General features: G+C 40.7%; 2 protein-coding genes across 2 annotated transcripts; both read right to left on the reverse strand.

Annotated features, from left to right (window-relative positions):
* Positions 1-1,701: 1,701 nt before the first annotated feature.
* On the reverse strand, positions 1,702-2,637 carry LOC108798897 (olfactory receptor 11A1-like). Its single transcript, XM_018570705.1, has one exon. It carries the CDS (start codon positions 2,635-2,637, stop codon positions 1,702-1,704), a length of 936 nt encoding a protein of 311 aa, XP_018426207.1.
* A 5,248-nt stretch (positions 2,638-7,885) lies between these two features.
* LOC108798898 (olfactory receptor 154-like) lies at positions 7,886-13,124 on the reverse strand. The gene is made up of 2 exons (XM_018570707.1): positions 12,235-13,124; positions 7,886-7,988 (listed from the first exon to the last, which is right to left on the reverse strand). The coding sequence occupies exons 1-2, from the start codon at positions 12,978-12,980 to the stop codon at positions 7,886-7,888; spliced, it is 849 nt and encodes a 282-aa protein (XP_018426209.1). The 5' UTR covers positions 12,981-13,124.
* Between the last annotated feature and the right edge of the window lie 2,254 nt (positions 13,125-15,378).

Raw genomic sequence — 15,378 nt, forward strand, 5'->3', positions numbered from 1 at the left:
TAGATCTATATATATAGATATATAGATCTATATATATAGATATATAGATATATACATAGCATTTTCACTGATATAAAGCTTTGTTTGTCCTAAATAAAACAAATATCTATGTAATGACAAAGTTATTACTGAATAAGTAAGATCTGAAGTGGTTAATAAATCATGAAATGTATATTTTTAATGAAAAGCAGTGGAAGTACCAGAATTTCATCTGGTTTTAGCCTCTGGCCATCCTTATGCAACATTCACCATATTTATTCCCCACTAATTTTTGTACAAGTCATTCTGAATAGAGAAAACGGGTTGGATGTCCAGTGAAACGTCTTCAAGAAAAACAAAGCAAGTTCAGTTGCCTTGACTTAAAAGGTTTGGTAGGTTAAGCAGCTCTCTAATATGTACTTCATCCGTGTAGTTTTTGCCCGGAGTTCAGCTTTAAGCAAAAAAAAAAAACATAAAAAGAAAGTATCTCTGCACATGATTGAATGGCTGAAGTGTATATAGCTTTACAGAGCTATTTGAATCTTTTGTTCCTTTAGTGAATACACTTTAATATTTTTTATTGGTAGCAAGATAGTATCCAGAGAAGAATCTTATTTTCTCTACAAGAACCTTGTGGAACACAACTTTTTGATACAAAAAATAGGGATGTATAGATACCAGTGCCGATACTTGGCATTTTCACGAGAACTACAAGGGTTGCAGCGGTTGCAGCTGGGACCTGGCTCTGGCACTCCACCACTGTCCTGAAATCATTAGTCTGTATTGTTTTAGAAAAACTGTCACATGACAATAAACAAAAACGTATCAGTACTTGTATCTGTGAGTATCAGTACTTGTACTTGAAAAAAATTGTATTGGTGCATCCCTAATATTTATTTATATAAAACAAATCATACATTAAAAAATAGAATAAAAAATCCCAGGAGCTCCGTATGTTTCTTTCAAATGTCAGCTGCCTCCTAAATTTGGAATTTTTCTCTAGTCTAGTCTTGGGGCTGGAAAAGTATCTGTATTTGTACTTGTACCGAGAATGGTATTTGATATCTGAACATCCCTACAAAAGAACTTTATTAAACACCAGTAACTTGATTGTCTATTATAAATACTATAATTTTAATAGTATATATTTTTTCACTGAACACGTACTTACCATGTCACATGAAGTAAGGTATCATGCAAAGTAACTACACCCTAAATAATTCCAATCTAAAAGATGTGTATAAAAAATGTCCAGAGTAGATTCATTAACAAATGATGCAGATTTTGTAATAAAAGAGAGTTTTAAAAACATAGTGAAAAAAATAAAATTTCTAAAATGATTTAATATATTTGATCCATAATATAATGCTATATAATAAAAATCCTGTCATTTAGCTCTCCGTCTGTAATATCGTTAAGCAAAGCAGGATTCTGCTGATGAAAGAATATAACGTTATTTATATACAGAAGGAGAATTATCCCCTAAAGTACTTGCAACTCTCCAGAGTTTATTCTTTATTGCTATGAATTGCATTAATAAAATAATAGAATCTAGTCTGTCCTTGTAAACATGGTTATGGCAATATTACTAACTCATAAAAGTGTTATAGATACAATATTATTATATTTAAAGGGTCTGCATGTTTGCTTTAAAATGTAGGGACAACAATTACCCCATCTGCATTCCAAGTCTATCCAAATGAGAAAAACATTTTCACTTTTTTATTTAATATAGTGCTTCTTGCACACAGATATGTATTTCTGTATGACTGATTTTATTTCTTGGTTCCTCAAACTGTATATTATAGGGTTGAGGAATGGGGTGACCACAGTGTACATCAGAGATACCACCTTGTTCATGTTCAACGACTGTCCTCTTGAAGGAACCACATACATGACAAACAGTGCCCCATAATAGGTACATACAACGGCCAGATGGGAGCTACAGGTGGAGAAGGTCTTCTGTCTCCCGGTGGCTGAAGTTATCTTCAGGATGGTCAGAAAAATGTATACATAGGTCACGGTGATGAATACAAATGGAATAATTGTCATGAGAATAGAAAATATGAGCACATCAATTTTTACAATGGAAACATCAGAACAGGACAGTTCAAGGAGAGGGCCAAGGTCACAGAAAAAGTGGTCAATCACATTCGGGCCGCAGAATGACAACGTCTGCAATAAGAAAACTGTGATGAGTGTTATGGCAAATCCTAGCAACCAGCAAACTGCAACTAGGTAATAACAATGTTTAAAGTCCATAATTGTTGTGTAATGCAGTGGCTTACATATGGCAAGGTAGCGGTCGTAGGACATGGCCGAGAGGAGAAGACACTCTGTGGTTACCACAGAACCATACAAGAAGAACTGAGTCATGCAGCCTCCAAGCAGCACAATGCCACCTCCGGATAATATTATCTGGAGCATGCTTGGAACAATATTTGAAGTCAGTAACACATCCGAAAAGGACAAATGACCAAGAAAGAAGAACATGGGCGATCGAAGACGATGACTGTTCAATACCAATAGAATAATGACAACATTTCCAGTTATAGTCACTACATAGATGTTTAGAAGCCAAAAGAAAACTAAATACTTGAAATCTTTAAGGTTTTCAAAGCCAAGGATTATAATTTCAGTTATGCCTGTCCTGTTCATTGTTCAAACTACAGAAGAAAATTATATTAGAGTTTTAGATATCTGTCAATATACAATGAGTCAAATTAACACTTTCTATGGGAAATTAGTACCGGTAGCCCTCATTTTTCTCTTACTATTGGGTTATTCAAAAGGCCATCTGTAAGCAAATTTTTGCCCTCGCATCATCAATCTCACCCACAGGCTGTAGAAAAACTTTCAATATAAAATAAAACATTATTAATGCATGAACATCGTAAAGAGCTGAGAAGATTCCCTCAGTCAATAAGGTGGTTTTCAGATTGAGTGATGACAGAAAAAGACCAAGTTGTCTATAGAATCTGGCAATTTGTTTATTTATTTTAACCTTTTTCCTGAGTATTGAGGACAAGCTCAGCCACTGGAAGACAGAAGAACTTCTCCACCTGTAGCTCCCATCTGGCTGTTGTATGTAGCTATTATGTTTGTCCCAAGCATTTTTATATTCACATACTATTGATTGACTCACTACCTCTGCTGGAAGTCTGCTTCAAACACCAACTCTGTTGGTAAAATAATATTTTCTAAGGTTTGTTTTATATTCTTGATTTGAACATACCACCCTTCAGAACCTTATCCACACCCTTACAGCATTTAAAGGCTTCAGCCATGCCCCATTTCCCTTCTTTCCCTGAGATTGTACTTATTATATTCCTGTGTTCTTTACTAATATGTTTAATCCCTTAAACCACTATTTTGTCTCCCATCTCTAGACTTGTTCTATCTTTTTGTAAGTGAGGTTTTCATAACTAGACACAGTATTGTAAATCAGATCTAACTAGAGATCAATATAGGGATATTAGGACCTCCTTCTTCTTACTGGTGAATTCTGTATTATAAGCAAGAAAAAAAAAGAAAAGCACAATTATTACTTGTACATGATTGGATAATTAAAGTAAACACATTTTTACCTTTTTTACTGTAATCCCCCCCCCCCCCCCCCAAAAAAAAACAAAACAAAAAACAGAGGAGAAGTTTTTAAGAATGTTAATTAGCAAATAGTTTTTTATTAAGAGTTTTCTTGGTCAACAATGCAATGACATTTCAGGAGTAACAGTCGAGAGAGAAAAAGAGAGTTCAAAACAAGAGATTTCAAAGCCCTATACCAGTACAGAGCATACTATACGAATGCACAGGGCAAGTTCTTATTTTTAATGTACAGTCATTGATAAAGAAAATATAATTAGCAGTAAACTGCAGATTAAAATTTTGGCTAATATTGGCCGTAGATGTTAAACTTAGATCAAACCATCTGATCTCTGGATATTTTTTTTCCAATTCCAATTGTCTGGACATCAATAACAGAGAAAGTAAAAAACAAATCTATTTCAGGGTGCCATAGGATCCAACACCTTTTTGAACCTGTTCGTCATTAATTAGTACTTATAATCAGTGGCGTATCTATGTTTTTGGCTGCCCTAGGCAAGCCAAGCTTCGGCCGCCCCCGGCATCTAACTATCACCCCCCCTCCCCCCTTGAAACCCCCCCGGGGGGACTTGCACCGATAACACCCCACCCCCGCGTGATTACTTGCCGTCACTTCAGGACGGGAGCCGGACAGCGCAGCCGACGGATGGGATTGTGACTCAGAGAACGAAAAGCAGCCGGCGGCCACATAATCGTTCCTACTGCTTCCTTGGTCACAGCAGCCACTTAAATCGATCTTACTGCTTCCTGGGTCACAGAGGCCACATAATCGATCTTACTGCTTCCCGGGTCACAGAGCCGCTGTGACCCGGGAAGCAGTAAGATCGATTATGTGGCCGCCGGCTGCTTTTTGTTTTCTGAGTCACGATCCCATCCGTCGGCTGCGCTGTCCGGCTCCATCCGTCCTCCCGCCCTCTTCACAAGCAGGCAAGCCGCCCTCTACTCCTACACACAGACGTGCTCCGGCTCGCCCCTCCTCTTCACAACATAGGCGTTTGCTTACGGCCACCCCCCAGGAAGGTGCCGCCCTAGGCAAACGCCTAGTTTGCCTCGTGGTAAATACGCCCCTGCTTATAATACTCCTGCAGTAACACACTAACTGGGTGAGCAAGAGGAAGAGCAAAGGGTAAATCCAGACCATACGATACAGCAAGGTATTATCATTAAAGATGGTAAGGAGGACCCTGCCCATGAGAGCTTACTATCTAAAAGGGAGGCAAGTGATACATGAGGAGGTAGCTGTGTGGGGATTAATTGCTTGAGAATGTGATGGTTGAGTGGTTAGTTGGAGGTGGGATAGGCTTCCCTGAAGAGATGAATCTTAAGGGATCACCTAAAATAAGTCAGAGTGGTAGATAGCTGAATAGGTTGGGGTAAGGAGTTTCAAAGGATTGGAGATACTCTATAGAAGTCCTGGAGGTGAGCATGGGAGGAGGTGACGAAGGAGCTAGAGAACCAGAGGTCTTGGGAGGAGTGGATGGGACAGTTAGGATGATACTTTGAAATGAGGTTGGAGATGTATCCAGGGGCAGAGTTGAGGATGGCTTTGTAAGTGGGTTTTAATATTTTGAGTTTTATCCTTTGGGCGATTGGAAGCCAGTGGAGGGATTGGCAGAGGGGATGGGGGATGGAAGCCAGTGGAGGGATTGGAAGAGGGGGGTTGCAGAAACTGAGCGGTTGGTTAGGTGGATGAGTTTAGCAGCAACAGCATTCGTAATAGATTGAACGGGGGGATTGCCTGTGTAGAGGACAGCCAATAAGGAGGGAGTTGCAATAGTCGAGGTGAGGAATGACAAGTGAGTGGATGAGTAGCTTTGTAGTTTCATTGGTTAGGAAGGGGTGAATTTTGGAGATGTTATGAAAGTAAAGGATTTGGAAAGTGATTGGATGTGTGGTAGAAAAGTGAAGTCGGAGTCAAGGTTCGCACCTTGATAAATTAAAAATATACTATGAAACAAATGTGATAATCAGACACATAAAAATGTAAATTATACAAGTACTGCATCTATATCGACATGGATAAATACATAGATAAAAATCAACAGATTAAAGTTTACAAAAGACTGTCAGCCAGTGTTGGAGTGTTGAAAAAAAACAGGTGTGAAAGGGTGATTACAAGAACATTATGAAAACCTACAAAGAAACATAAAAAACCATATGTACTTACAAAGGTGCAAATTAAAAGAGCTTGTTGCAAATCCCAGAAAATAGTCCAATGGCACCAGAGGAGACATGTAATGTGGCTTGGAACTCTGCCTCCTCTTGCTATGGTGTCCTGGGTAGGTAGGAACCTACATGTCTTCATAAACCCAAAACAGGTTTTTGGGAATTGCCTGTTTGGCCATCATTGGCAGTTCTAACGAAAAGCTCAAGTTTATCTGGAGTGAGCAAGATATTTATTACTTTTACTGAATCAGAAGTCAGTAATTCTTTCTAACAGTCAAGGATTCTTATATAGAATGGGAAGAAATAGAGGAAGAGAAACAGTATAAAATGGAGGGAGTACAGAAGGAAAAAATAATAATAGAAAAAAAAAATAGATAGATAGATAGATAGATAGATAGATAGATAGATAGATAGATAGATAGATAGATAGATAGATAGATAGATAGATAGATAGATAGATAGAAGCACCCCACTCTCATAGACTGTGCCTTTCTATGGACTGATTTATGTATTCACTGGAGCCATTTATATACTGTTTATTAATTCTCTATGTGACAATACACTGTATCTTGCTAGGATAAGTAGTCCCCAGAAACCATTGTGTGTTAATGAAAATGTGAATTATTTAAAACAGACTTAAAAAAAAAATATAAAAAAACAAATGTATGATGCAGTCTGTTGATAGGACGACTACAGAAGTGTTTTGTCCCCCTGTAACATACCTGCCTACCTATATCTATCTGCCTGTAGATGTAATACTTTTCCCACCCATGTCTCTCTGACACAGTATAGGTAAAACAAAGTAGCCCACTCCCAAAGGCTATACTTACCTAGATTTAGCTCCAAGACCTGTGCCATTGTTTACGTTCCTTTGTAGGCTTCATCATCAGACGTCCAAACAAACACAGTTTAGTTCTATAGTCATTTATGGTACTGGCAGATGTATGGGGCCAATTTGTCTACCAGACCCATAGAGGACTATGAGATTGAACTGCACACAAGTGAACATCAGATGAAGAAGCTGTTGAAGGAATGAAAATAATGCTGTAGGCCTATGAACAAGAACTGACCAAGTAGAGAGATTTGGAAGGGGGGTGGTGAGCTACATTTAGTTAGCGGGTGTGGGCAAGAGAATAAGAACACATTATGGGAAAGTTGCCTTCTCATAAAGTGAGATCCCCCCTAAAACCCCATTCAGACCCTTAAGCCAAGCAGCAGATAGATAAGGGCAGACCAGGAAAGGGAGGGACGAGCATGCGCCCCCCCCTGCACCATACCAGGCCACATGCCCTCAACATGGAATCGTGCTTTGCCGGGGGGAACCCATGTCGATGATGGACAAGGGCCTGTTCCCCATAACCCTGGTCCAGTTATTGTGGGGGTCTGGGGGTAGGGGCAGCTTATCAGCATTGGGTGCCCCCTTTCATAAGAAAAAAATTCCCGCCGTCCTGCCAACCCATCCGATCCTGCCGGACTCCTGCCGCAAAATGATAGCTCTGGCCCGAATGTAAACAAATGGATCGAGCGAGTCATGATGTCACAAATCTCTCCGCCCATTTAGGGAGCAGAGAGCTGGCATGGAATGAAAACAAATGGGTGGTGAAAGTTCCGTAACGTCACCACTCACTCCGCCAATTTGTTTACATTCTGGTCAGAGCTGTCATTTTGCAGTGGGAGTTAGGCAGGATCGGAAGGGTTGGCGAGCGCTGGGACTCTTTTCTTCTGGTGAGCCGTCGTTCATCATGATTGACGTGGATCTAAATCGCTGGATGATGTTATTGACCTGTGATTTACATCGATGGATAATTTTTATTGTTTTTTTTTTCTAAATAAAGCAATTGTCAAAAACTGTCTTGTGTTTTTTGTTCAAGCTCTTCCAGGCCACTGCTTGTTTTATTGGTCTGGTATAGGATTTTAGGGGGGCCCTGCACTTTGATTTCTAGATTTTTTTGGCATTGGGGTCCCCCATTACATTCCTACAAGACCTAAAGTGTCTGGTATTTTTTGGGAAGGGGACCCAATGCTGTTTTCTGTTTTGTTTACAATAACAATTTTAATTCTGCTTCACTACCTCTGAGCACCATACCTGTTGCTTCCAAATATAAGGGGAACATGTGATATTGCTTGGTTCCAGCAGCTAGTCACTAGGCCCAAGCACTGTCTCATGATGGAAAGGTGAGGTCACCACTCCGTCTATGCACATACACCAGCTGACACTAGATATTTTCACGGTGGCTGTGCTGAAGGAAAGAACAATAGGAATTGCTGCAAAGGTGAGCATAAGCGGGTTGAAGGGGGCCTTTTTACAGACATTGTTACTTTGCACTGAACTGGCAATGTCTCTTTAACATGTGTTACTACATGTATTAACGTTCATTGTATGTCACGTTCCTTTGAATGGGGTACTTAAATGCACAAAGTCAGACATGAACTTCCTTTTTCTACACAGTACCCAGATGTGCATTTTGTGAAGATATCCACTGGCAAGATGTGTTGGGGTGCCATTCATAATGAACGGTACTGCTGCACACGATACAGCATTACTCCTTCATCTTTAATACACAGTGGCATACTTCCATGTAAACTCACTAGGGTCAAAGTAGGGTGGGTAAATTTATATATGTGTACCCCTCTTAACTTTCTCACCATCAGGAATGGAGGAGAGGAGGAGTCCCGCACAACTCAACACTAACTGGGTGCACAGAAATGAAAAGAAGATTTTCAGCACATTATGGCCACTAGATGGAGCTGAGGAGCATAGGAAATTCTTATGCTCCTTAGCTCCATCAAGTGGCCATAATGCACTGTGAATCTCGTTCACATGGCTGTTCACTGTGTGAATGGTTTATAAATATATCCTTTATCTCCTAAGCCCTTTTTATATTATAGCAAAGGAAATATTAACTTGTTCTGGTTTCATTTGGTATGTTTGCTGACTCACAGATACCTTGATTGGTCACAATAAACCCATGAGCAGTCTGAGCAAATTTTCAAATGTGTGTTCAATGTTATTGACACCTATAATCCCTAACTCTTATACTTAAATGGTTTGTCAGAGATAAAATCGTATTCAGTACATCTCTGCAATGCGTATTGTATTTGATGTTGATCTGCTAGAAATCCAGGGAAATCCTAGCTTCCTGTTTAGGTTGGCAACACCATGCCTTTGCTGCTCTGAAATTCTAAGCAATGTCGGGATTGCTGCTGCCTTGACTCCCAAGAGCCTGTCCACACACCGTGTCTAGAGAAAAGGCTCTTAGGCCTGGTTCACACCTGAACGTTTTGTAGCGCTTCAACGCTCGACGAACGCTCGACGAAATACAAAACGGCCTATGCCCGGGATGTATTGCAGGGACAAGTCTATAATTTTGCCACTTTATAGATCATTGGTTCGACCTCATCTGGAGTACGCGGTCCAGTTCTGGTCACCAGTACTAAGAAAAGATGTCCTTGAGTTGGAAAAAGTCCAGCGAAGGGCAACCAAACTAATTAGGGGTATGGAGGACCAGAGCTACGAGACGAGGCTACTAAATTTAAACATGTTCACATTGGAGGTGAGGAGATTAAGGGGGGATATGATTTCCATGTACAAAATGTTCAATGGTGGCAGCAACATTAGCGATAAACTGTTTAAAATTAACTCCATTACAAAAACTAGAGGCCACCACCTAAAATTGGTGGAAAAAAAATTCCAGCACAAGGGGCGAAGGGGGTTCTTCACAGTAAGATCAGTTAGGGTCTGGAACTCACTGCCACAGGCGGTGATTTCAGCAAATAATGTGGAATTGTTCAAGAAACTTTTGGACGATTTCTTAAGGGACCGTAATATACAGGGGTACAGGTAATATACAGGGGTACAGGTAATATACAGGGGTACGGGTACTCCTAGAATGAGATCCTAATAGGTTGGACTTGATGGACTAATGTCTTTATTCAACCTCAAATACTATGTAACTATGTAACTACTTCTTTGGGGCGTTTTGGTCTCGCGTTTCCATTGGGATACAGCCAAGTAGCCCTGGGAAACGGGCGTTTGTCATGTGTTTTTTTTACTGCGAATCGCGGTAAAAATGCACGACGCGAAACGTGCTACAAACGCGCATATTCAATACGCCTAGGTGTGAACCCAGCCTTAGAAGTTGAAATTCTGGGGGTGTGTCTCCTTCAGTGGAAACTGACCTTCACGTAGCTGCCCCTACAAGCCACGTAAAGATATCAAAGGGAATAATAAAGTTGTTTCTTGCTACAGAAAAAAGGTAAAATAAATAACATAATGATGGTCTAGAGGGGAATAGGGGATTTTAGTGGTACATTTCTGTAATTGCATGACTAAAATAACCTGTGAGGACATTCTAGTGGCAGAATAGTGGCACAGTGGTTATCACTTATGTCTTGGAGCAATGAGGTCCTTGGTTCACATTCTAGCCAGGATTCTATTGAATTGAGTTTGCATGTTCTCTTTTGGTTTCCTCCCATAGTTCAAAGATATGCTGGTTGGTTAACTTGCAATTGGTCCTATTGTGTATAAGTCTAAAAATCCCAAGATCAGACCCTATTACACATTGCGAGCAGGGAGCCACAGAAGAATAAGATTCCAGATGAGCAATGCACCAAAGATTGTATCACATCCATGGTAGTAGGGAAGGAGAGCGTTTTTTATTACAGTACAGGCAGTGGCGACTCTAGGAACAATATGTAGGGGGGCACATAAGATACAACAGTCAAATCTACTACAAAGATCTTTCATTTATGGCATTGCACCAGGGATCACAATCTCTCTCCCTTCCCCTCCCCCTCCCCCCTCCTGTGGCACCAGGAGAAGTGCTCTGACAGTTCACACTTCACAGACTATGTATTCACATGCCCTGCACCTCCACCTGGGAGCAGGAGCAAGTGTTAAAAAACGATTGTCCTCTAAGAGCAGAGGGAGAACTTACTGTGAGGAGCTCCACACACTGCATGGCAGGCTCACAGTCAGCTACGGCCACAGTGCGGGCTCAGCAACTTCAAAGTCAGCAGCAGGGGGGCGGGGCTGACAATACAGCTACATCCAGATCTCTACAGACAGCAGCCGCTGGTGCTGCTCGTATACTAGCACCAGCACTGGAGCCACTGCACTGCTGCTTAATTCAGCGGGGGGGCACACGGGGGGGCAAAGCATAACACAGGGGGGCAATTGCCCCCCCTTGCCCCCCTGTAGTGACGCCTATGAGTACAGGCTTTAGAGATGTCAAACTGATACTGGCTCCATTGTCTAGTTCTTCATTACCTGGTAAATGCATGCATGGAGTGAAGGATGAGAAGTCTGAACATCTGAGCTGCCATAATGAATCAGGTAACAGCGGGTTATACAGCCAAGACTGAGCTAACAGTTACAAAGCATACACTTAAAACATGTCTAAGCAAGGTAATATTACAATGTGCTGCCCTATGGAGGGGTCAATGGCCACGGATGATTTACTATAAATGTAGCAGAATCGCAATCCTTCAACTAGTACATGTAATGGATAGTAAAATTAGTTTCTGAAATAAATTCTAATTTGCCCCTACTGAAATAAACTAAACTGCCAGACTTCTGATAATAGTAATAATAATACAAAATATTAATAATAATAACCATACCAAAAGTGCTAAAAGAATCAATGGTCCCATTTATTTGTACAGAAAGAAAATAAAAACAAATAGTAATAACTATAAAAATAAATAAATATGATTATTAAAATTAAGCATAATAAAAGCAAAGATAATATGTTATGTAGCAAGTCCGTCCTCTAGTTCTATATCTTGGCTGGGCTCAGAGAGAGAGGGAGCAAGATGGCTGAGTGCTTTCTTTTATAATGCACAAGTTCTAGTCATACACCTACATTGACACCCCTTTACCCAGATGCCCTCAGACCCCTTATGAGTCTGTTGTCCAATCCGCATCTTCCTTAGGATTTGTCAGTGCTCACTGAAGTCCTCCAGCAGATAGCGCCATCCTACTGTGGGCAAACTCCTTGGTCTAAGTCAATTTCAGGTCACAGCCTTCTCTTTGATCCTTAGGTGATGTGTAGCCACAAGGTGTTATCTCCCCAGCACTACAGGATGTCTTGTTTCTGATGCATGTATAACCCCCAGAAAACACCCTAGGGTGCTATGGGTGGAATCCTTTTCACGAAATGGGATATTCCTTTATGACCCCACTCTTGTTTCTGATGCATGTATAACCCCCAGAAAAGACCCTAGGGTGCTATGGGTGGAATCCTTTTCATGAAATGGGATATTCCTTTATGACCCCACTCATCACATCTCCTGTAAGGATAAATACTAGGGCTACCAGCACTGCTAAACGCAGCTGGTTTCTTTGTTGACCCGAATAGTCTTAGCTGTAAAGAATTTATACACTCATATAACAAATGTTGTGCAGTCCACCAGTTACAAACCACATCTTTGGAGATACAAAAACCTTTTTTTTTACAAATTCAATTTTTGCAGTTTTTCCTGCACAGAAATATGTATTTCTGTATGACTGATTTTATTTCTTGGTTCCTCAGACTGTATATTATAGGGTTAAACAATGGGGTGACCACAGTGTACATCAGAGATACCACCTTGTTCATGTTCAACGACTGTCCTCTTGAAGGAACCACATACATGACAAACAGTGCCCCATAATAGGTACATACAACGGCCAGATGGGAGCTACAGGTGGAGAAGGTCTTCTGTCTCCCGGTGGCTGAAGTTATCTTCAGGATGGTCAGAAAAATGTACACATACGTCACGGTGATGAACACAAATGGAACAATTGTCAGGAGACTAGAAAATACGAACACTTCATATTTCACTATGGAAACTTCTGAACAGGACAATTCAAGCAGTGGGCCAAGATCACAGAAGAAGTGGTCAATCACATTCGGGCCACAGAACCACAAAGTCTGCATTAAGAAAACTGGAATGAGGGTTATGGCAAATCCTAAAGACCAACAAATGAGAACCAGATAGAAGCAGAGTTTAAGGTCCATAATTGTTGTGTAATGCAGTGGCTTACATATGGCAAGGTATCGGTCGTAGGACATGGCCGAGAGGAGAAGACATTCTGTGGTTGCTGAAGAACCATACAAGAAGAACTGAGTCATACAACCTCCAAGCAGCACAATGCCACCTCCGGATAATATTATGTGGAGCATGCTTGGAACAATATTTGAAGTCAGTAACACATCCGAAAATGAGAGGTGACCAAGAAAGAAGAACATGGGCGATCGAAGACGATGACTGTTCAATACCAATAGAATAATGACAACATTTCCAGTAACAGTCACTAGGTAGATGACGAGGAACAAAAAGAAAACTAAATACTTGAAATCTTGCAGGTTTTCAAATCCAAGGAGTATTATTTCAGTTACATGTGTCCCGTTCATTGTTCCCACTACTGAGAAAAAAACAGCTACAGACATTTAAAAAATATTATTATGGAAAATATATCATTGCTAGCAGCAGAATAGTATTAAAGGGTTTCTAAAGCAAGCAGTACATATATGCAAAAAGTTTTTTTGAAAACGAAACCGCTTTAACAGCAGATTAAACTTACCCCTGTCTATGCCGCACGCTCCCGCCAGAAAATCCGAAACTGCTCAGTCAGCCGCAAAGCATCTTGGGGCGGGCGCATGCGCAGTTCTGATTTACGGCCGGGAGACGCGGAGAGACGCAAGGTAAGTCTATGGAGGGCGTGCACCCGCATGCAGACACAGTAAGTGCTGACATTAACACTGAGGGAGGGGGAAACAAGTTTGACTTTAATGTCACTTTAAATATAGCAAAAAAAGAATTACTAAATGTCATAAAAAACTAGTTATATTTTTTATCATGATGGGTTTTCTTTAAGAGTAAAATAATATTTTTATGAGGCTGACCTGCTCCGGGGGTACAAAATTGTAATTTTTGAAAAAGGTGTCTTCACTTTGTCTAATTATGAAAGTTTTTTTCAAGATGGGGATCCAGGAAGAACCTCCAGACCAGCCACTGCAGTAAAAGGGCCAGTAGTGGGAGCAGAGTATTCTGAGTGGATGTTTAAGAACATTCTAGTGTTTAACATTGGTGCATGTGATCCTGCTGTCATTATGCAGTAAGAAAAATGGCAAAAGTCACTGAGCCATTCAATGTTTTCGATGGTCTTAAAGTGCCTCTGACCACCCGTTATGGTAGTATTGTTATGGGGGGGGTTTAAGTTGTTTTGGGTTTATCCATGACATCTAGCCAATGAACATAATGCAATTTCAATGCAATGTTATCTTCCAGGCAAATTCCCTTCACTATTATCAGAAGACTTGCATTGACTTCATTGGGCAACTTTTAAAGGTTAAGTGCACCTTTAACCACCTCATTACCATCACCTTCAATTCCAAAAACTTGTGGCAAAAAATAAATCACCTTGAAGTAACCACTTTCCATAAAAGGGGTGATTCTGGGGGTGTTCATGAGAATACCACGCTATATAAGGAAGTTATATAAGAAAGAGAGAGAATGAGAGAGAGAGAGGGAGAAAATGAGAGAGAGAGAGAGAGAGAGAGAGGGGGGGGGGGGGCTGCACATATTGCAGTTTACAAATCCTTGAATTCGTTTGTTTGGCTTTTTCTTCCTTATTTCCACCTGGTGATCCAGGCAGTAACACACTTCCTGGACTAGGGTGGCTCCAGTCTATGGAGGAACAACAGAGGCACCCTTGGACAGGAGAATTGTCACCCTGTGGGGAGGTTGGTGTTAGATGCAGTAGCAGATTTAGACTTGACTAACAATCCAAACTCCAGCTAACAGCTTTTTAAGCAGTTACAGCAACATTTTTTTTCCTTTAGGCCTGGATCGCACCTAGGCAACAGCGTTTTTGCATGTTTTAATGCGCTTTTGTGATGCACATTATTGCATGTTTTTGTGGTCAGATTGTAGCTATGTTAATGAGAAAAAGCGCATAAAATGCGCATACAAATGCACAAATACACAGCTAACAGGCATTTCCTATTCAGTCTATGGGGCCAAAACGAGCTGTAATATGCCAAAAATCCTGTACTTTTTCCAGCGACAGGCATTTTGCTTATTGCAACAAAACGCTCAGATGTGAACGCTTAGTGTGAACCAGGCCTTAGGGATGAAGGTTTCACATAACTGAATAAAAGCTGACTATTGTAAGCATCTTTATCAGTGTTAAATAGTTTGTCTCAACCTTCTATCTGCCATTTTTTGCTGGACAGCAAAAAATGGCAGAATATCACTACAAGTCAACTGTAACTGTAAGGGAAACTCAAGACTAAATCATACCTAAAATTGGCCATAGACATCAGGTGGTGGTCAAACTATCTAATCACTGGAACATTTTTATTTATAGATTTATGTGTCTGCACATGCAGGCTTAGGGACATGGAGTCTGTTGGGGTGTCCTTCTAAACCGCTCTGGCACTAGATTTTCTAGAGCCATTCCTGGTTGGCTGCCATGCTGGCATTATGGCTTCAATATATTCATTGGCCCAGAACAAGTGTGAAGAAGGTGAAGTCAACATGTCTTCATCTGCGTACTTGTGCTTTGCCAGGATGTTGCCCGGCAAGCAAGTATGCAACAACAGCTCACGTATATCTCCCATGACTGGATTACTTTGATGTTTC

The sequence above is a fragment of the Nanorana parkeri genome, unplaced genomic scaffold (assembly GCF_000935625.1).
Source record: "Nanorana parkeri isolate BGI_ZX_2015 unplaced genomic scaffold, ASM93562v1 scaffold1584, whole genome shotgun sequence".
Lineage (NCBI taxonomy): Eukaryota > Metazoa > Chordata > Amphibia > Anura > Dicroglossidae > Nanorana > Nanorana parkeri.